We start from the raw sequence: 23,445 nt of genomic DNA, 5'->3' as shown, positions 1-23,445 counted from the left end.
AGAGGGAACAGAATCTCTCTAGTTTGTTTCTACTAGTAGTTGTGGTAGAAGGATGTTTTTGCAAGGCCAGGATTAGATGAGGCAAGAGAGATATTTGCATAATCCTGAGAGTGAGTGCTTCCTGAAATTTTGCACCTGAGATTCTCCTTTGCCTTAGTCTACACTAGGCCCTGGATTTTATCTTTCTTCATCGTCATCTTTTTTTTTTTTTAATGGAAGAGAACTGAGCATGTTTGTATGCCAAGAGGAAAGGGCTTCTAAAAGGTTAAAAGTATGGAGAGGCAGGGTAGTTGATGAAGTGAACTCAGAGAAGAGGCAGGAGAGGATGGAGTCCAAGTACAGAACGCTGAGTTTGGAAAGGAGGGTGCCTTGTCTTGAGATCTGATTGGCGAGATGAAGATAAAAGAGGTTCATTTTCAAGAAGCTTGTAGGTGATACAAATTAAGATGTCTAAGAAGAAAACTAATATGGTATTAAAAAAACTTTGATTGAAGAAATTCTGGATGGGATGGTGGATATTTTGAACAATAAAAATAGTATTTCTGTAAGATAGTACCAAGCTTTCTGTGTCCATTTTAAAAAGATTTGAAATGTATTTAGTTGTTTTATTGCTACTATATAATTGATAAAAATTACTTGAAACATGTCTTATTCAGCACTTTGCCTACTACTAGCAGCAGCAGACATAAGGAGGTGTTTATTTATTGAAGAAAGAAACTTAAGTGGTTATTTAGTTGTGACCTAGTATAGTGTTGAATCTGTCAAAATATGTTTTATGGAAATAAAGTGAAAACAAGTTTTAAAAAATCATATTTTTCCTTTTCTTTTTAAAAATAGATAAATCCAGGACAGATCTGGAGCAAGTACCTAAGGTAACAAAGCCTGAAAAATGAGAATACAGCTTTTTAATATTTGATCTTAAATTTTGTCTTGAAAGAAACTTTCACTGGGCTGTTTTCTGATGCTTTGACCACTTTGATTTTTCTGGAACTTTGTTGTGTCACTTTTATTTGCTCTCTTTTGCAATATCAGTCTCTTCTTTATCACCAAAACCTACAAATATGTTTAAATCTCTTCATTAAAAAAAAAAAAATTTGATCTTATTGCATCCTCAGTTGCTCAGTCGTGTCTGACTCTTTGCAACCCCATGGACTGTAGCCTGCCAGGCTCCTCTGTCTGTGGGATTTTTCAGGCAAGAATACTGAGACGGGTTGCCATTTCCTCCTCCAGGGGATCTTCCAACCCAGAGACTGAACCCGCATCTCCTGCATCTCCTTCACTGGCAGGCCGATTCTTTACCACTGAGCCACCTGGGAAGCCCCCATTGATCTTATTACCCCACCAAATTATTAGAGATATTTTCTTTGCATGAAAATTTGTGTAGAGGAATGTAATAGATGAGTGTGTTTTTGTTTTCTGGGGAAAGAGTCCATTGCATTCATCAGATTCTCAGAGGTCTATGATAATTGCTTTTTAGGGTGAGAAGAGACAGAAAGATGAAAGAAACAGGAAAGGGTGGTCATATTTAAAGTTCTTTGATTTCTACAAAACAAAATTAAAACTCTGTCATATAAGGCCCTTAATTATTCATTTCCATCATAGTCATACTCTTTTGCCTACTAATCTTAGAAATTCTTTATTTTTTCTTTGTTACACATTTTTTACTTCAAACTTTTGGCTGGCTCCATGCTTTATTTGCACTGTTCTTTTAGCCTGAAAGACTTACGTCTCCACATCTTATCTTGTATAGTTTCTTGCTTAAATGGCAACTTGTATGAATACATTTCCCCCCAAGTGAAGATCATTGGACCCTTTGCCAAACTCTCATAGCATTTTATCTAGATCCCTACTGTCCCTTTTAAGACATTTGTTACTCTTTTCCTTATAAAATATTTATGTATATGTTTTATCACATCTCTGTGGTGAAAGATCCTTGAGATTAGGATCTCTGTAATAATTTACTTTGTTTCCACCTTAGTGCCTAGCATAAGAATAAATCAAAATCATAAACATGTATTGAATTAATCAATCCTTTTAGTTATACTAGAGGGATTAGAAAATATACTCATATCCCTAGTTCCTAGTTAGATTTCCCAATCATCCGTTAGTTCAGTTCAGTTGCTCAGTCATGTCTGACTCTTTGTTACCCCATGGACTGTAGCACGCCAGGCTTCCCTGTCCATCACCAATTCCTGGAGCTTGTTCAAACTCATGTCCATTGAGTTGGTGATGCCATCCAACCATCTCATCTTCTGTTTTCTTCTTCTCCTCCTGCCTTCAATCTTTTCCCAATCATATTCATACTAATTTTAGATATGGGTCATATGAATCAGTGAATATAGTAAAATATAATATAGAAATTAATTAATATATTAATTGATTAAAACATGTTTCAAGCCTTATTCTGTGTGCTGAAATACAAAGATTAATAATCTGTAAATCCAGTCTTATAGGAACATATGGTCTCTGGGGGGAAATGTACATATTAAATAATAATACTTAGGAAGTATGAGATAAATAAGTATACTTGTGTTTAGAAAAGTGAAAGTAAAAGTCACTGAGTTGTATCCTGACTCTAGGCCAGAATACTGGAGTGGATAGCCTTTCCTTTCTCCAGGGGATCTTCCCAACCCAGGGATCAAACCCAGGTCTCCCACATTGCAGGTGGATTCTTTACCAGCTGAGCCGCAAGGGAAGCCCCTTGTGTTTAGAGATGGGGTTAAATAAATAAACTTAAATAAATAAACTTTCTAAGAGAGTTTGGTCTGTCAGTCATGGGAATTCACTGAGAAATGTAAAAAGAGAAGTTGATTATAATAGTTACAGTTGCATTTTAATGGTATGTCTGACAGTAGTATAGAGCATGGATTAGGGAAGGATATCAGTAAGTAGCCATTTGCTGTAATCCAGAAATAGATTTTTGTATACATAGCTTGTTATCACTTCCTTATTCTGTATATGTCTGAGATTCAAGTTAATTATTTTAATGAAGGGGATATTAGATGTAAAGAAAATGTTTATCTAATTGAGGGAAATGCTTTTTTTTATTAGATTTTTATGAAACCAGATTTTGCCTTGGATGATTCCTTAACTTTTAATTCAGTTTTACCATGGTCTCATTTTAATACTGCTGGTGGAAAAGGAAATCGTGATGCAGCTTCCTCAAAGTTGCTACAAGAAAAGGTAATTTTTATTTTTTCCATGTAGAAAACTATTTTAATTAAATGATACAATTGGGTTAGCCAAAAAATTCATTCAGATTTTTTGTGATATCATACAGAAAAACCTGAATGAACATTTTGTCCAACCCAATATTTGTATGTGTTCATAGTTAGTTATTTAGTAGGCACTAATTCCTTTAATTTCATCCTTATTGTTACTGATAATTTGAACCCTTTAAATCTTAACTGATAAAGTAACAGTATTTTGTTTCAATGCAATACCAGTTGTGCTGTTGAAAAGGAAAAGCTTATTGTTTGAGTGCTTCTTATCCACATTAGCAGTTGACAGAAATTCAGATGAAAGGATGTAGTAGATAATGTAATTAATTGTTTTCAATTTATTCCAAACAATATATTGGCTAATTTTATATTCTTTATGATTTAAATCACAGAAAATGAACTTTTCCTAAGAAACTATTTTTCCTCCTTTACACATAGTAATGATGATTATTTTGAAGCAAAAATATCATAGTTAAAAATTACAGTGTTCATTTAGCTTTGCAAAGCTTTGCAAAGCCTAGCCTTTTGCATGTCTGCAGTTTTTCAAAATTTTATAATGTTCTATATTTCAGAAGTCAACACCTGAAAGTCATTTAAAATGTAAAACTTTAAACAGAACTCACATATCAAGACTCTTTTAAAACTGGAATAGGAAATAAAGACCTTTGATCTCTGTTCTTTCCTAGCACTCAGTTTAGAACATTCCTGAAACTGACTGTGGTTCCTAAACTGAGATGAAACATTCTGTTGTAGTCTAATGACAGCTCTTGGCAGTCTGAAAGCTTGTCTCATGTGGGCTATTCAATAAGTTGGGTCTAGTCCTCTTCAACTGAAGAAAGGGCGACTTAGGAAAGGAGAAGAAATGTGAGGAAAGAATTATGAGTATGCCTTCCTCATAGTTGAAAACGAGTTCCCTTTTTTTGGGCGGGGGGCAACATTTTCATATGAAGTTTTTCCTTGAGTGAAAATAAATTCATAAATCTTAGGAAAAGGATAGATTTATGGACATAGGCTCACTCCCAGACTGCTTTTTTACATTCCAAGTATATCCCCTTATATACCTTAAAAGAGAAAAATAACAGAAGCCAATAAAAATTTCATCAATCTATACAAATATTTTTATGAATACTTTAAAAAATTGTTCCCTTTATAGAATTTTTAATAGGAAATTAATTATGAAAATATTATGTATTTGAAAAGAATATATCAATGAAATATTGATAAATTGCAAAAATCTTTGAAACTCAAATGAAATACTTTTCTCATGCTAAATGTTAGAGTGACTAATGAATTTTTTTTTTTTTTTGGTAAGTTGCAAAATCAGCTTTGTTACTTTTACATTTTGTTTCCTTCTCACTCTGCTCTATTCTTAGAAAAGGAGTGGAAAACAGGATTCCAAGACAGGATTCAAACTCACTGTATGATTGATGATAATTGTTTTATCTTGCTAGCTTTAAAGAGGGGATGCTAGCAAGGATTAGAGAAATTTATATCTTATTGAAGTGCTGCTATTCAAAGTTGTGTTCTGCGATGAGATGAACAAGTTTGGTTTAGAATGTAAATCATTGTACTGTTTCCTTCATTAAGAAAGTCTTTCTATGAAAAATTCTAGCAAAGTTCCTCATTTCGTCATAGACCTCTTGAACAGTTCACAAACTGGCAGCAGCATATGGACTGCATTCCGAGTAGCACTGTCCTAAAGGAGTTACTCGTTTTCCATTTTCTGAAAATTGAGTTACTTTAGCTTGTGATGTAACTAAGTACTTTCATCTCCTTAGCTTTTTAGGTAAATAAATGAGCAGTCATTGAAGATAAAAAGAACAACAGCAAAATAGTATAAATGCAAGAGATTTAAACTATAAAAGAATGTCTTGTTTGTAACCTATTTATGAATAGATTATTGAAGGAGCCTTATTGAAGATATGCATCATCCTGCATAGTTTTAAGGAAACAAGTTTGGTGACCAAATAATCTCCCAATTTTATGAGTCCTAAATGTAGAAAGCCCATTAACCCTTTAACACTGAATTCTTCTGAGATGTTCAGAGATAATTCTTAAAGTTTGAGCTATGGGTTGAAGACTCTAAAAATAAAAAAGTGAGAGTCAAGTAGAAAGATAATGTAGCCAATAAAAGACATATGCAGTTTTGAAGGAAGAAAAGACAACTCAAGTTTTAGGAGTCCATATTTGAAATTAGAAAGCATTTTTAGTATATGTTTCTCTAGGAATTAATTTTGATAGTGTTACCGATAAAATATATATGAATTAATTGTTTCAGGCATCTATCAACCATTTAAGAGGAAAGCACATCGGAAATAACCTGGATTTTATGAATTGATAAAATAATACTTGCTGAAATGTAAAATAAACAGCCCTGGAAAAAAAAGATCCAAATGAATTCTGGTACATTCTACAATTGGTGACTTGATCACCAATCTGTCTTTCATGAATTCTGTAGTGTTTTGAGGCAGCATGGTGCAGTAGAAAGAACTTACAAACCTGAACTCAAATTTCAGTTTTTCTGCTTACTAATTATATGATTTTATTCAAGTAATTTAATGTTTCTGAGCCTTAGTATCTTCATTTGTAAAAGGAAATAATAATAAAACATGTATTCTAAGACTGTTGAAATTAGTAAATTATATATATATATACACATATATAAAATAACAGAGCCTGATACATAGAAGGAAGAAGTCAATAAATAATAACCTATAATTATCTTTCAGTCAGATAAATGACTTGATATTGGTGATAGCGATGATATGTAGAGGTTAAGGAAATCAATCTTCTCTCTCTCAGATCTTAGAACTTCTGAAACTAGGTTATACTCTGAGGTGACTGGGGGATACTTTTACTTTCTAGAAAGTAGTTGGTGTTTGGAGGGCAGTAGTAGCAGGAGCAGAGGAAGAAGGCAAATCACCTACTATGATTTTGTCTTACATTTATTAATCTTTGGGCTCTACCTTTCATCATCTTTCTGTTTTGTGTGCCTAGTATCAAGCATCATATAATCTAATGGTTCACACAGTGGGATTTAAAATACATGTAGAAATATTGTATCATTTTCAGAAAACATTTGGATAGTTAAAATATACTTATAATTCTGTTATTTTTTTTTTCTTCTTAAGCTGAGCCATTATCTGGATATTGTGGAAGTAAACATTGCTCACCAGATCTCTCTACGTTCAGAAGCATTTTTTCATGCAATGACCTCTCAACACGAATTGCAGGACTACCTCAAGAAAACTTCCCAGGCTGTAAAAATACTTCGAGATAAAATTGCACAGATTGATAAAGTAATGTGTGAAGGATCACTACACATTTTAAGACTGGCACTTACCAGAAATAATTGTGTTAAAGTATACAATAAACTGAAGTTAATGGCCACTGTACACCAGACTCAGCCTACAGTACAGGTGTTGTTATCTACTTCTGAATTTGTTGGAGCATTGGATTTAATAGCAACAACACAAGAGGTTCTACAGCAGGAACTTCAGGGCATTCATAGCTTCCGGTATGTCTATTAAGTAAGCCATTAGAAATAATGTTAAATTTTCAAAGGATAAATTTTAGTGTGTAATGAAAACTGAAAAAGTAAGAGTGTATTTAGAATTACATGGGTAATTTTGTCTTCTAGATTGACCTGTTTAATATTATCATTCTGAAATTTTAGTCTTACTAAAATAAAAAAAATCATAAGGACCAATATTTACACAGATATTTGGATCAGTTCAGTTCAGTTGCTCAGTCGTGTCCAACTCTTTGCGACCCATGAACCACAGCATGCCAGGCCTCCCTCTCCATCACCAACTCTTGGAGTTTACCCAAACTCATGTCCATTGAGTTGGTAATGCCATCCAACCATCTCATCCTCTGTTGTCCCCTTCTCCTCCCGCCTTCAATCTTTCCCAACATCAGGGTCTTTTCAAATGAGTCAGCTCTTCGCATCAGGTGGCCAAAATATTGGAGTTTCATCTTCAACATCAGTCCTTCCAATGAACACCCAGGACTGATTTCCTTAAGGATGGACCGGTTGGATCTCCTTGTAGTCCAAGAGACTCTCAAGAGTCTTCTCCAACACCACAGTTCAAAAGCATCAATTCTTCAGTGCTCAGCTTTCTTTATAGTGCAACTCTCACATCCATACATGACTACTAGAAAACCATAGCCTTGACTAGACGGACCTTTGTTGACAAAGTAATGTCTCTGCTTTTTAATATGCTATCTAGGTTGCTCATAACTTTTCGTCCAAGGAGTAAGCATCTTCTAATTTCATGGCTGCAGTCATCACCATCTGCAATGATTTTGGAGCCCCCAAAAATAAAGTCAGCCACTGTTTCCACTGTTTCCCCATCCCCATCTATTTCCCATGAAGTGATGGGACCAGATGCCATGATCTTAGTTTTCTGAATGTTGAGCTTTAAGCTAACTTTTTCACTCTCCTCTTTCACTTTCATCAAGAGGCTTTTTAGTTCCTCTTCACTTTCTGCCATAAGGGTGGTGTCATCTGCATATCTGAGGTTATTGATATTTCTCTCGGCAATCTTGATTCCAGCCTGTGCCTCTTTCAGCCCAGCATTTCTCCTGATGTACTGTGCATGTAAGTTAAATAAGCAGGCTGACAATATACAGCCTTGACGTCCTCCTTTTCCTATTTGGAACCAGTCTGTTGTTCCATGTCAAGTTCTAACTGTTGCTTCCTGACCTGCATATAGGTTTCTCAAGAGGCAGGTCAGATGGTCTGATGAACTATGGACAGAGGTTTGTGACATTGTACAGGAGATAAGGATCAAAACCATTCCCAAGAAAAAGAAATGCAAAAAAGCAAAATGTCTGTCTGAGGAAGCCTTGCAAATAGCTGTGAAAACAAGAGAAGCAAAAAGCAAAAGGAGAAAAGAAAAGATATACCCATTTGAATGCAGAGTTCCAAAGAATAGCAAGGAGAGATAAGAAAGCCTTCCTCAGCGATCAGTGCAAAGAAATAGAGGAAAACAATAGATTGGGAAAGACTAGGGATCTCTTCAAGAAAATTAGAGATAGCAAGGGAATATTTAATGCAAAGATGGGCTTAATAAAGGACAGAAATGATATGGACCCAACAGAAGCAGAAGATATTAAGAAGAGGTGGCATGAATACACAGAAGAACTATACAAAACAGATCTTCACGACCCAGATAATCACTATGGTGTGATCACTCACCTAGAGCCAGACATCCTGGAATGTGAAGTCAAGTGGGCCTTAGGAAGCATCACTACAAACAAAGGTAGCGGAGGTGATGGAATTCCTATTGAGCTATTTCAAATCCTGAAAGATGATGCTGTGAAAGTGCTGAACTCAATATGCCAGCAAATTTGGAAAACTCAGCAGTGGCCACAGGACTGGAAAAGGTCAGTTTTCATTCCAGTCCAAAGAAAGGCAATGCCAAAGAATGCTCAAACTACTGCACAGTTGCACTCATCTCACAAGCTAGTAAAGTAATGCTCAAAATTCTCCAAGCCAGGCTTCAGCAATACGTGAACTGTGAACTTCCAGATGTTCAAGCTGGTTTTCAAAAAGGCAGAGGAACCAGAGATCAAGTTGCCAACATTCGCTGGATCATTGAAAAAGGAAGAGAGTTCCAGAAAAACATTTATTTCTGCTTTATTGACTATGCCAAAACCTTTGTGCGGATCACAATAACCTGTGGAAAATTCTGAAAGAGCTATTTGGATAAAGAAGTAAAATTAAATTCTCTATTAGATGAAATTGATAAAGGACCAGTCACAACTTTGAAACTGATATCATTTTGAAAATGTTGAAATGGCTTTGTGTCAAAGTAGAGAAAGTGGAGAAAGGAATACCACTTCATTTTAAAAGCTATTGAATAAGTTTTAAATTAGATAATTATTAAAATTCATTTCTCATGTGTAGTCTATCACATTGCAAAAAAATTCACATGATGATGGAAGATACCCAATTTCTTTTGAGGCTTTATTTTGAAAATACCTTTAAAATTAGAGTTTTAGTTATTTTATTTGCGATCATATCAGTTATTTAATTTGCAGATCAGACCAGTTTTAAGTCATCAAAATTTCTTAATATATTCTGAAAACCTGAAGGTTATAGAGCACATCTTCCATAAAACTTCTCTGTAGTCACTCAGTAGTGTAAGATATAGGTGGGTTTCTCAGCAGAAACCCACCTGAAGTCTTCAACAAGGACTTCGCAGGACTGCTTAACTGAATGAAGTCTTCAATATAATGAAGTCTTCAATAACTGAATGAAGTCTTCAAGGCTCCCTTGGTGGCTCAGCTGGTAAAGAATCCGCCTGCAATGCAGGAGACCATGGTTCAATTCCTGGGAGGTAGAGGCTACCTACTCCAGTATTCTTGGGCTTCCCTGATGTCTCAGATGGTAAAGAATCTGTCTGCAATATGGGAGACCTGAGTTCGATTCCTGGATTGGGAAGATCCCCTGGAGAAGGGAACAGCTACCCACTCCAGTATTCTCACCTGGGGAATTCCATGGACAGAGGAGCCTGGCAGGCTACAGTCCATGGGTTCAGAAAGAGTCAGACACAACTGAGCAACTTTCACTTTATCTTAAATATAAAATTATTTTAATTGAATTATAAGTTCTTACTAAGAGTAGGTAATTGGAATATTTATTTAGAAAGCACTTTAAAAAAATTGGCCCAAATTTAATTATGCAAGTGAATGATTGATTCATTTATTTTAGAAATGGTAATTGATCATCTGTTACATGAGAAACACCTGGCAGAATACTGGGACTATAGCCGTGAACAAAGCAGAGATGCTTCTTGTTCTGTTTCTGCAATTTATTTGTCAGTAGGGATACAGAAATTACTAGGTAGTTATCATATGGTGCAGTACAGTATCATGATGAATGTACGGATTGCTATGGAGTTTAACCTTTGGGGAAACCTTCTCCAGACATTTATGTTTACAGAAGTTTGGATTACAGATCTCTTTGAAAGTCTATTTTAAGCTGTGGTCAGACCTTCTTTCCATAAAAATATACCTGTACATAATATTTTGCCATCAGTTTTTGGTGGTTTGTAGTCCTTTGGAGTCTACTTTGAATTTCTCAGTGTGGGAACCCAGGGTGACTAAATGATTTTTAGTTTCTCCTTTACCTCTGAAATTTTAAATATTTCTCTTTTAAATGTGTGCATGGAATATATTTTTTAAATTAATAATTTTGTCAGTATTTTAGCAAGATGGATTTCTGTAATAACAGATGTTTTTCACTTGTCACTACTATATAATTAAAATGTTGATGAATATTAGGAACTGATTCTACAAAGTAGAATGCTTTATCCTCTGAACAGAGAAATAGAAACAAAGATTAAATGCTTGCCTGCTGAATGCAAATTCTGAAACTATTCTAATTTTTACTCCAAAGGTCATGCAGTTTATTTCATTTTCTTGACTCATAAGTTTATGCCCAATAATATTGATTAAAAGTATAGTTATCCAAAGCTATCTGGAAAATATTTAAGAACAGGATTGAATATTATTGGAAGGCAAAGTGAAAATTTTATAATCTTGTAATCATCTTGAGCTAGAACACAAGGAAGAGTTTACCTTTATTTTCAGGCTCACTTTTTGTTTATATCTTAACTCAGAGGACAAAATATTCTTCATAAAAAATGGCATATAATTTTTTAAAGACTTTCAAATATTCTAGTTGTCTACCTTTTGCTCATGTATCTTTCTAATATTTTTTAAGACCTGCACTTTTATAAAGATCATTTATTCTTCACATAAAATATATATGAAAATATATTTGATCCTTGATATATTGCAGGTTTCGTGTAGAAAAGATTCAGTTATGTTGAAATTCAGGGGTATAATGTTATTTGCTCTGTCTTATTGTAAAGGTTTATGTAGAACCTCTTCTCAGTTTTCACTGTTGTTAGTTTTTTTCGTTACTACTTACTACCACACCACTATAAAATCCAAGAACAGTTTTTGAGTACTTTGGTATTCTGTACAAAATACTATGCTAAGAATATTGTACGTAATGATATTATTTGACCCTACTCCCCACTCCAGAAAACCCCTCTGAGATAGTCTTACCTCATTTTAATAGATAAGAAAGATAAAGCATTGAAAATCTTAGATAACTTGTTGCAAGTTATACAGATAACTTGCTCCAAGTCATAGAGCACATTATAAAACAGTAGAGTCAAAATTCAGTCAAGATCTCATTGGGCCCAAGGGTTATGTATACTTTTTAATATATTTCATTGAGGTTTTATAGGATCTCAAATAGATCACTCTGAACATCAGTGCTAATTTTCTAGTGCAAGAGGTGTTAAACTGTGGGCAGTTTACAGATTTAGTAAGCGAGAAACCTACCATAGTAATAAATTTTAAGATAAAAATTAATGTAACTAGTTTTTCTAGTTGTTTGCCGCCTTCTTTTTCTTTTTGAAAGAAAAGGTGGGAAACATTCAGAGTTAATTACAGGTTCCAGTTTACTGTAATATGATTTTATTGATCAGAGAGGCCACCTTAGGATTCCACTTAAGGGATTTTTATTGTTGGAAGTATTAAAAAGTAATATCTTGTTTGCTCCTGATATGGTCTTACATAATTTAGATTTTCAAAACATTATAATATAAAAACATCCACATTGTATGCTCTGAGATGAAGTCAAAACAACAAAATTTCTGCTATCTGATGAAAATAGTATTACTGTTGGGTTTATTGATATGTAAGTTTTTCTGATAAAAGCAGCACAGAAGTCATTGTTGTGAACCCACAGCTTAGTAGAAGAGGTGAACTCATGTACAGATTGAGGCATATTAAAGTAGCAAGTATTAGAATTGCCCTGATTTATTTAGCTGAATATATGGACCTGTGTATGTTTTTAGAAAGTTATTTTTAGTTATTTTTCATTCCAGTATATTTCTTCCACCACTCTTAATTACTGCGTGTGATTATTAGGGTGGTGGTGTTGTTTTTGTTGTTCAGTCGTGTCCAACTCTGTGATCTCATGGACTGCATCATGCCAGGCTCCTCTGTCTTTCACTGCCTCCTGGAGTTTGCTCAAATTCATGTCCATTAAGTTGGTGATGCTATCTAACCATCTCATCCTCTGCTGCCCACTTCTCATACTTTTAAAATGAACTGTTAACGGATCTATGTTTAAATATTTTTGGTAAGGTTAATAATGTTCAGTATAATTGCATCTATTGATAAAGTAGTCAAAAATATTGTAAACACAGAGCAAGGACGAAAAGGTGAATCTTATAAAACCTTATAATTCTAGAAGTTTTGTTTAAGGATTCACTTAAATCTTTTAACATATGTTATCTTATACCTGTGAGTACATAATAAATATTATTTGATACTAGTATTGAAATTCATATCTGTTCTTCTTTATTTATCAGACTTTAAAATTACTTTAAGATGCATAGAAATGAAAGTACTCAGTTATTTTCAGTAGTATCTGAGGTTGAATAGAACCTCACATTTAAATTATTATGCTGAATATCACTAGATACAGTCCTGTGGACTTCCTACCATAATTATTTGTTGGGATTTGCTGAGGACTGTTATCCCTGAAGGTAAGACATACTTGAGTGGTAACCTCTAGTCTACATTCAAAAGGAATTTATGATCTTTGTAAAAATTAATTGAGAACCAAGCATTGTTAAAGTTCTGTGTGGATTTATATCCTGCCCTATTACTACTTTTTAAAGATTGTTGAAAACTGAAACATACACAAAAATAGAGGAAATTATATGAAGAGAATTGTATGAAGCTGGGTAAACTGCATATCACCTGTGAATTATCAGCTCATGGCCAGCTTTGTTTTCTCCATATTCCTCCCCCTATTCTTGGATTATTTTGAAACAAATCCAAAATATCATTTCATTTCATCCATAAGTATTCCATTATGTATCTTTGAAAGATAAGGATCTTTAAAAACATAATTCTAATATCATTTATAGTTTCAAATAGCTAGTCAGTGTTCAAATTTTCCTACTTCTCAAAATTCTTTTCATAGTGTATTTGTTGAAATAGGTCCAAAATATAACTATATATTACAGTTGATTGATATATTTCATGTGTCTTTTGATATTATTCTCCATTCTTCTCATTTTTCCCCTTTCAAAATATTTATTGAAGAAATTATCTTTGTAGTGCTTCTCAAAGTCTGAATTTTGCCAACTTCATCCACATGTTTATTTGTAGGTTTCCTTTTGCCTATACTTTCTATAAACTTGTAGTTAGATTTAAAGGCTTGATCAGGTTTAAGTTTTTCTTAGAAATCATATCTGGTTGTCTCTTTTTATGATATAAGCAGCCATTTGATGATCATTGCCTAGATTTATCATCTCATTGTGGTTTGCAAATCATGATATTCTAATTCTAAACTTCCTTATTCATTTATTAATGGAATATTTCTGTAAAGCCATATTTCTCCGTAACAATTATTTGGTAATTCTGAAGGACAATTCTTACAAGGATAGGCAAGATAAATTCTAGGTTCTTTTCCTTTATCTGGCAGTTTTTGAAATAATGAATTGAAAATCTAGCATCTTCCAAATGTTTTATAAGCACATGGTTTTATAAATGTTTGAAGTATCAATGTTTTTTGTCTTTTTTTTAAGCTTTATTTATTGGCTATGCTGAGTCTTTGTTACTGAGTGGGCTTTCTCTAGTTGTGAGTGGGGACTATTTGTTGTGGGATGTGAGCTTCTCGTTGTGGTGGCTTCTCTTATGAAGCACAGGATCTAGGACTCATGGGCTTCAGTAGCTGTTCCTCCTGGGCTCCAGAGCAGGCTCATATTTGTGGCTTATGGTCTTAGTTCCTCTGTGGCATGTGGGATCCTCCTGGATCAGGGATTAAACCCATGTCTCCTGCATTGGCAGGAGGGTTCTTTACCACTGAGACACCAAGGAAGCCCCAAGTTTTTTGCTTTTAAAAATTTTCATTGGTATTCATTTCATTCTTATATAGGAACCTCCTCAAATCCTTTTGATTCTTTGAGTAGTTGTTGATGGTTTTCTTACTTCATGTTATGATGGGATATTCATGTTACACTTTTTATGTTCCAGATTTGCAAACTGCCATTTCTCTAAGGAGCCCTAATTTCTTTTATTAGGAAATGGTACTTAGAAATTATAGTCTAGGTGCTCCTTGTAGCAAGGTGTTCCTTGCTACACCTCTGATCAAAGGCTGATTGGTCATGATCACCAAGCCTTTTTAGTGGGTAGAGCTAGAAAATAAAGTTTCCTTCTTAAAGAAAAAATATGAGTTTGTTCCAGGAATGTTCCAGGATAGTTCCACTGTGTACTGATAAATTTAGGATTGTAGAGTTTTTGTTTCTTCAACTTTGCATATATATTTACCTTTCCAGCAGGCTAAAAACTGTGCTTCCTAATGGCACCAACATAATTACTCATTTGTTTTATCCAACAATATACATAGAATTGGGCTTCCCAGGTGATGCTAGTGGTAAAGAACCTGCCTGGCAGTGTAGGAGATGTAAGAGACGCAGGTTTGATCCCTGAATTGGGAAGATCCGCTGGAGGAGGCCATGGCAACCAACTCCAGTATTCTTGCCTGGAGAATCCAATGGACAGAGGAGCCTGGAGGGCTACGGTCCGTAGGGTTGCAGAGTCAGACATGACTGAAGTGACTTAGCACACACATACATAGAGTGCTCTCAGAACTAACAATATTATTACTACAAACACATAGGATTTCTTTTTGTTTTTCTAAAGGTATATCCCTTGTGGGATGAATGGATAAATTACTATGTTTTAAAGTCACTTGAGATAATTTCCTCTTTTGTAGATTTGCCTCTAGTTTAATACATAGTTAAGCTCATTTATTTGATTTGCTTTTGATATTTAAGGGTTGCTGTTTTGGGGTGTAACATTGTTTTACAACTATGTTAAGTGGTTACATGGTTCCAAAGTCAGATCTATGAAAGAAGATAATTCAGAGAAATTTAACTTCTGTCTTGGTCCCCTTCCTCTCTACTCCTGTTAGTCATCATTTTAAAAAGTTTTAGTTTATATTTATCCATCTATCTGTCCTTTGTCTTAGATAAGCAATTACATATTGTACATAGTTTTCTCCACCTTACTGTTTTTACCTTACATATATCCTGTAGATCATGCTATAGTATACATTCTCAATGGAGAATATCACCTCAGGGAGGGGAAATTGGTTCTTGAAGGGAAAAAAACAGTCTTGAATTTTACAATGGTTTGTTGTGCTCCAAAGGCCATGGTACCTAAATGGATATACAGTATATCTGTGATATTAAAATTTCATGGGGGATGATTAGGAATAAAAATGTCTAAAAGGATGTTTTGGGGAGGCAATAATGACAAAAAGGTTGAGAAACTGCTCTGTAGCAGTATATAGTATATTCAGTTCAGTTCCGTCGCTCAGTCGTGTCCAACTCTTTGCGACCCCATGAATTGATATTAATTGCAGGTTAGTAGGGTCTTGCAGATTATATTTTGCAGATATATAGGGTCTGTTATGCTGCCGTCTGTTGAGTTGCAGAGTCGGACACGACTGAAGCGACTTAGCAGCAGCAGCATGATATAACTAGCCTTCTGTTCGTCAGCATTTAGGTTGTTTCCATTCCTTTGCCATTATCAACAGTGCTGCAATGAATGTACATTCTTTTGTATTTTTTCCTATATACTTTTGAGACAGATTCTGAAAGTGAGATTCCTAGGTCAAAGGCTAATTGCCTATGTAATTTTGCAGGACACTGTCAAATTCCTTTTATGGTAGTATTTTAGTTTATAATAGTGGATATGTTCTAAATTAGTTCATTATGAGATGTCACCATTTATGAGAACCTTATTAGACTTCTAATTAGCTGTAAGAAATATAATTTTCATATTATAAAATGCAAATTTATATTATTTCACTTATCAGACTTTTTCAGATTATCACTATACTACTACCATATGTTGTTCATAAATGAAAAGCAATGGATCTGTCTAAAAGGCCACATGCTTCAGACTAATTCTTTTAAATGTGCTGAATCTATCTGGTCATAGTCAGGACAATTGCTGACACTGAGTTTGTTTTTCAAGTAAATATAACATAAGATTTTAAAATTTTTTTATTTAATTATAAATGTTTAAATTTAAGAGAGATTTCACTTAAGTTTTGAAATGCTTTGTACCAATTAGATTACCTGGTTTTCTTCAACCCATTGTTTTCACGAAACTATTCGATTGTATGGCAAAACCCCCTTTGGATATGAAGCTATTCATCCTTAGTTCCCTTAAGAGCAGGGATTAACTACATGGAACCCTTCTTGTCATTTGGACCATACATGTTTTTTCCAGGGAAAAGGTTCCACATTCTTTTAGTAATACTTCCCCTTATTACCCCCACAACTTTGCTCAAGTTAGAGTCCCTCTCACTTTAACCCTAACTAGGATCTGCAGGTATTAAAGAGATAGGTTAAAAAGGAGCATTATATTTTATGAGAAAAAGTTCCAGGGATAGATTGTAGCTCAGTATTTTTATTTTTTCATTCTTAAGTTCTGATGACTTTCAGTTTAATGGCCTGAGGGATGTTGCACAGTAACTCAAACTGATTGTGACGGAGATTAATTGCATCAGACTATCCCTATAGTTCTTCAGATATTTATGTATACCCAGAACAGGGCCTGGTACACAGTATGCGCTTATATTTATTCCATAAATAAATGACTGAGGAGCTGCTGACATTTATATTCAGTAAGTGGTTAATGAGGAAAGGATTTTAGAATATCTGATTATTTCATCTGTGCAAAAAGGACTAAAAAGAACAGTCATGAAGTTTTTTAGAACCAGGTTTCCTATAGCATATTTAACTGTTTGGAGGTTAAAGATATAAAGGGAAAAATAGAATTTGGGTGACAACGTGAAACTGTCACAGTTATTTTTGTTAAGTTAAAAGACTTCATTTTATTAAAATGTCACCTTGTTGCACAAGTACTATCAACTAGAAAAGTTTTGCTGCCTAGTTGATCCCTTGATTGTGGAGTAAATATGGGTTTTTAGGAAATGTAGGTAACATTTCCCTCTTCCTTTGTAGGCATTTGGGATCACAGCTTTGTGAATTAGAAAAACTGATAGATAAAATGATGATTGCAGAATTTTCTACTTATTCTCACAGTGACTTAAATAGACCATTGGAAGATGACTGTCAAATTTTAGAAGAGGTATGTCCTTTGAACTCTAGAATGAAATTGATCTCATTGCTTAGTGTTATTTCCTAACGCATTGTATCAAACATTCTTCTTAGGTTATAGTGGGCAAAATTATCTTCAGTATCAGTCTGTGTGAGACCTATGAAATCTTTCACTATGTGACTTTAGTAAGCACTATACTTGTTTATTAACCTTTGAAATTAGAGAATAAATAATTTTATAGCTTAATTAAAAATGGAAATTAAAGTCTTTATATAGCTTATAACCCAAGTTCCAAATGTAGATATAGGATGATTAACTTATATCCTTGTGCATGCATATAATGGAGTGTGTCTTATATAAAAGGTGATCATTATTGTATGGTATTTTACCTGTCATTCACATTCACTGAGCACCTGTTATGAACATGTTTTATGCATGTGCATGCACAAATGCATCATATTTGTTAATTTATTTGGTAACTTCTTAATGCTGATTACTGCCAAGAACTATTAATAGTAAAGAGTCCAAAAAGTCCTGATAGCAGCCTAATCAGTTAAAGAGATTTTTGTGTTAGCAGTTCAGTTCAGTTCAGTCGCTCAGTTGTGTCCGACTCTTTGCGACCCCATGAATCTCAGCACGCCAGGCCTCCCTGTCCATCACCAGCTCCCAGAGTTCACTCAGACTCACGTCCATCGAATCAGTGATGCCATCCAGCCATCTCATCCTCGGTCGTCCCCTTCTCCTGCCCCCAATCCCTCCCAGCATCAGAGTCTTTTCCAATGAGTCAACTCTTTGCATGAGGTGGCCAAAGTACTGGAGTTTCAGCTTTAGCATCGTTCCTTCCAAAGAAATCCCAGGGCAGATCTCCTTGAGAATGGACTGGTTGGATCTCCTTGCAGTCCAAGGGACTCTCAAGAGTCTCTCCACAAATAATCCAGGTCATCATTCCAGTGTTATAGACCACTAGTTTAAAAGCACAGGGCTTATAGAGTATTTATTAGTCATCAGGGTTTGAGAAGAATACTTTCTAGCTTCTTATTGAAACTAGACTAAAATAAATTGTTCTGCCCCCAAACCAGCTTCATTTGATCCACTGTAGTAGGATGGGATTTGCCTGTTTTAGAATAATGACTGCAAAAATCTGATGACAACATTGCTTTGGAAAGGGGTTTTTAAGGCTTCTAGAAAATACCATATGCAATATAGAGATTTCAGGGTTAAACAACTGATTATTTCTACTTCTAAGTGAGATTATTTTGTACTTAAATTGTGACATTGTATACCCTTTTGTTTTAATAGGAAAGACTAATCTCTCTTGTATTTGGACTTTTAAAACAAAGAAAACTTAATTTTTTAGAAATATATAGTGAAGAAATGATTATTACAGCAAAGAATATCATTAAACAGGTAATTGTACTTTTTTATTTTATAAATTTTGGTCTAGAATCTTTTGTGAAGTTTATTTTTACATTATCTTGTAATATATTCAGTATCATAATATTTTCTCATTTATTTAAAAATTTTAAATATAGAAAACTAGAACAAAGAAAAATATAGCCCAGCTAGTCAAAAAGATTATTATTTGACTATTTAAAAGTGTTAGTAGTTACTGGTGTTTTTCATTGGTGCTGTCATACTGTATATATAATTTTGAATTGTACAAATATTTCACTTTGAATCATAACATAAACATTTCCTCATAAGCCTTCATAAATATCACTTTTAAAGGTTATATAAAATTCCATCAACATCCTGTTACTTAAACCTGTTTAACCTTTCCTCTGTGTTAAATATTTAGGTCATTTTCTGTTTGGTAGTATAAAGATCACTGTGACAAACAACTTTGGTATAAAGTTTTGTTTGTTTAGTTTTTTCATATTTAAGACTCTTAATAACTGATTCCTGAAGTAGAATTGTTGGTCAGAGAGTGAAAAGTATTCTTAAGTTGTTTGATGTATGGAGTTGAATTGCTTTTTTAATTTTTTACTAAAAAAAGATTTTACCAATAGTATATACTTACATCAGCATTTCTTCTTATCCTGAGCTCTAAGAAATTATCATTGTAAACTAAAATCTATTGTTTTTTTCTTAGTATCTTTGATTTTTGTTTTGACTTTTCAAATAAATCTCATTCACTGAACTTTAGTTTTTCTGTATTTGAAAAATAACAATTTTGAATGTATTTGTTAGGCTTAACTGATCATCATCGTTAGGTTAAATGTACATTTTTTAGTTTTTAATGTTTAAATAAAACAAGCAAGAACTAAATATACACGTATCTTATGACTTAGCAATTCTATTTCTAGTAATTTACCCATCAGAAATTTGTACATAGACCACCAAAACAGCACAAGCATTTCATGGCAGCATATTTGTAATTAAAAAAAAACAAACCTGGAAAAACCCAAATTTTTTCATCAGTAGGAAAGGTAAATAAAATTGTAGCATATTTACATCACTGAATTCTATAACAGCAATGAGAACGAATAATTACATGGAGCAAACAACATGGATATTCACATACATACTGTGGAGCGAAGGAAGCCAGACACAGAAGAGTACACACTGTATGATTCCACTGACCTAAAAATTCAACCATGGGCAAAATTAGTCTATGATGTTAGAAATTAGGATAGTAATGTCTTTGGGGAGGAAGTAGTGACCAGGAGGGGAACAAGGGAGGGGATGACTGGTAATGTTCAATTTCATAATCTGAGTTCTGTTTAAATAGGTGTACTCTACTTGTAAAATAGATATTGAGCTATAAGTATAATTTGTTCAGTTTTCTGTATGTATATTTTAAACAGTTTTTAAAAACCGCTGTGCTTTAATTGCTAGACTTCTAAGTCTGAGCATTTATTTTTTTAAAACTTTAAACTTTTGCATGTATTATGAGGAAGTGTGACCTCCAAAGTGAATTTCTTTTGGAATTTTAGTATGAAGCTTAAACTATGTTCCTAAGAATTATAGTTCTGTGGGGGCTTTTTGTGTGCATGTGTTGTGTGTTTGTTTATGTGTATAACTTTGAACAGTTTAAACAGTAGGAAATTTTAATTAGTACAGTTTAAGCATTCTCTGGAATAATTATTTAATAGGGTACTGCTGCAATTTGTAAGAGTCAAAAGAGAGGTTTGGTAAAATGATTATCATAGTCATTGAGGCCCTTATTAATAAACAATGAACATATACTACTTACAATTCTAAAGATGTTAATCAAATTTTTTTCCTTAAATTTTGCAGTGTGTGATTAATAAAGTTTCACAAATAGAAGATATAGACACAGATGTTGTTTTGAAGTAAGTATAAATATTAAGTTGGGGTTACCAGTCAGGGAAAAGATAACACATTAGAATAAGGATAGAATAAGGAGGATTTAGTTAAGGAATTATTTACTAAAGTATGGGCAGAGTATAGGAAAATCACAAGTGATAGTGCAGTACCTTTAAGGGGCAAAGTGAAAGTGACCCCATGGACTGTAGCCTATCAGGCTCCTCCGTCCATGGGATTTTCCAGGCAAGAGCGCTGGAGTGGATTGCCATTTCCTTCTCCAGGGAATCTTCCCGACCCAGGAATCGAACCCAGGTCTCCCACATTGCAGGCAGACGCTTTACCGTCTGAGCCACCAGGGAAGCCTTAAGGGGCAAAGAGAGCCATTAATAGATTTCAGAAGGAGAAGACAATGTAAGTAGTTAGAATAATCTTGTAGTAATTGAATTGATGTTCAGTGGAGGGGGCCAGTCTTTCTGTGGTAACCACTCTGGGGCAGAGATGGAACTATCAGCACCTTTGCTCCTTTCAGTCTTCTGCAAGGGCTCCTTACTGGCCAAGTCCACAGGTCAGCCTCCCAGGGCTGAGAGAGGGTGGAGATGTACATAGATACAGAGGGTGGAAATTGAAGAATAGCAGTGCTAAATTTGTTTAGCCATATAATTAAAATGCTGTTAACTTTGAGAAGTTTGAATGCATGACTTAGAATTGCCCATGTCTGTAATTTTTTGTTTTCCCTTGATATTCCTGTTCTTCTACTTTGAGAAAAATAGTGATAAGTATTTTATGACTATGAATTTCTTGTTCATATACATATATAAGTTTTATTAACTGGTCTAAGATATGAATAGTAATATAGACAACTGTAAAACTTCTCTGGGCCAAGTTCATAGAATGAGAATTGTGGAGTTTTAATTTGCACACTTACCTAGTGAAAGCTTAGGTTCAGAATTAGTTGAAGCAGTCCTAATAAAGCAGGGATCACTAATAGTTAGAAAAATTAAGTTATTGGACCATTGCTAAAGGTCCTATATACATGGAGAGTCAGTTTTTAGTTTTTTTCTTCTGTATGAAATTTTCTTAACTTAGAGAACATCCTATATCTCAAATATATAGGAATACCTTTTGAGAATAAATTCCTAAGTGTAGCATCATTAATTAAAAATTTAGAGTAATAGGTCATTATAGTGTTCTGAAATACCTTTATGGAATTCTGTTTTTTATTTTAAAAATTGATGTCATCTATAAAAATTTTGGCTATACTTTTATATATTATACTAATATAATATTTAGAGTGTATATATATATATAAAACATTCTAGATATAAATATTGGCTAATACATAGCATTTTTTAAATTCATTGTGCAGTGTCCTGAGTACTTACTGACTTGGTTAATACTAACATCTACCATATGTGGTAGCTTCTATCACTTTTTCCATACGAGCTTCCCTGGTGGCTCAGTGGTAGAGAATCTGCCTGTAATACAGGAGACATGAGTTCAGTCCCTGGGTTGGGAAGATCCCCTGGAGAAGGAACTGGCAACCCACTCCAATATTCTTGCCTGGAGAATCCCCAAGGACAGAGGAGCCTGGCAGGCTATCTTCTGTGGGGTTGGAAAAGAGGTGGACATGACTGAGAGACTTTCACTCACTAAGTCACTTGGCCAGAGTCATACAATTAGTTAAGTGGCAGGGCTGGATTTTGAACCAAGACACTGTGGCTCAAGAGCCCATACTCTTAGCCACTATGCCATGTTACCCTTCATATATAGAAAAATACTTTTAGTTTGTAGTTAGAAAAATAGGTTATTAAGTTTTTTAGGGGAGCTGTTACGTTTCTCATTTTTATTCCAGCATATATCTTTTCTACATTTAACCTAAATTAGTTTATTTCTCTATCCCTTTACATCTAATGACCACAAAGCATGTTCACATGGAATTAATACATGATAAAGATGTCTTAGGGAGAAGGCGATGGCAACCCACTACTCTTGCCTGGAATATCCCATGGATGGAGGAGCCTGGTGGGCTGCAGTCCATGGGGTCGCTAAGAGTCGGACACGACTGAGCGGCTTCACTTTCACTTTTCACTTTCATGCATTGGAGAAGGAAATGGCAACCCACTCCAGTGTTTTTGCCTGGAGAATCCCAGGGACGGGGGGAGCTTGGTGGGCTGCTGTCTCTGGGGTCGCACAGAGTCGGACACAACTGAAGCGACTTAGCAAAGATGTCTTAGAGATGTTTAAACAAGGAGTTGTTTACTAATTGACTTCTTCATCTCTGTTGTATAATTGTAGATTAAATTGCATTTTATTCTTTTGTTACTAGATAGTATTCAGTGTAGTTTCCTCCAACTTGTAGATAACATCATACTGGCCCCAAGACAGTCATTATTTTTGTTTGAATTTTTTTTCTAGGCTTGCAGATCAGATGAGAATGTTGAATTTCCCTCAGTGGTTTGATTTACTAACGGATATTTTCTCCAAGTTTACAATTTTCCTACAGAGAGTTAAGGTAAGCTGATGTGATTTATCAGTTTCTCCAGAATGTCCCTAAAATTGTCCGCTTTCTAGACACAAAAATTTGAATGAAACAAAATTTTTTATTTTTGCAATTTTTCTGAAGGAGCTTTGTTTTAAATAAGATTTGAAGTGCTTCAGAGTATTTTGGTAACTTTTTTTTTTTATAACTCTGAACGATTTATTTCATTTTGAAAAGAAATATGCTTCAGTTCAGTTCAGTCGTTCAGTCGTGTCCGACTCTTTGCGACCCCAT

The 23,445-nt window shown here is 34.3% G+C and overlaps 1 protein-coding gene across 3 annotated transcripts in view; it reads left to right on the top strand.

Moving 5' to 3' along the window:
• The window catches only part of VPS54 (VPS54 subunit of GARP complex), a 76,017-nt gene that overhangs the window by 7,778 nt on the left and 44,794 nt on the right, over positions 1 to 23,445 (top strand). For all 3 annotated transcript variants that reach the window (XR_005718284.1, XM_040224025.1, XM_040224026.1), the window contains exons 4-10: positions 838 to 872; positions 3,052 to 3,183; positions 6,353 to 6,738; positions 17,306 to 17,432; positions 18,702 to 18,809; positions 20,643 to 20,698; positions 23,088 to 23,184. Coding sequence is in view for 2 of the 3 variants with exons in the window: in XM_040224025.1 (XP_040079959.1) it covers positions 838 to 872; positions 3,052 to 3,183; positions 6,353 to 6,738; positions 17,306 to 17,432; positions 18,702 to 18,809; positions 20,643 to 20,698; positions 23,088 to 23,184 (941 nt within the window). In the remaining variant the exon portion in view is untranslated. The remainder of the gene's footprint in view (positions 1 to 837; positions 873 to 3,051; positions 3,184 to 6,352; positions 6,739 to 17,305; positions 17,433 to 18,701; positions 18,810 to 20,642; positions 20,699 to 23,087; positions 23,185 to 23,445) is intronic.

The sequence above is a fragment of the Oryx dammah genome, unplaced genomic scaffold, assembly GCF_014754425.2.
Source record: "Oryx dammah isolate SB20612 unplaced genomic scaffold, SCBI_Odam_1.1 HiC_scaffold_25, whole genome shotgun sequence".
Taxonomy (NCBI): Eukaryota; Metazoa; Chordata; class Mammalia; order Artiodactyla; family Bovidae; genus Oryx; species Oryx dammah.
The sequence above is the reverse complement of the archived record's forward strand: the minus strand, read 5'-3'. Positions and strand labels throughout refer to the sequence as shown.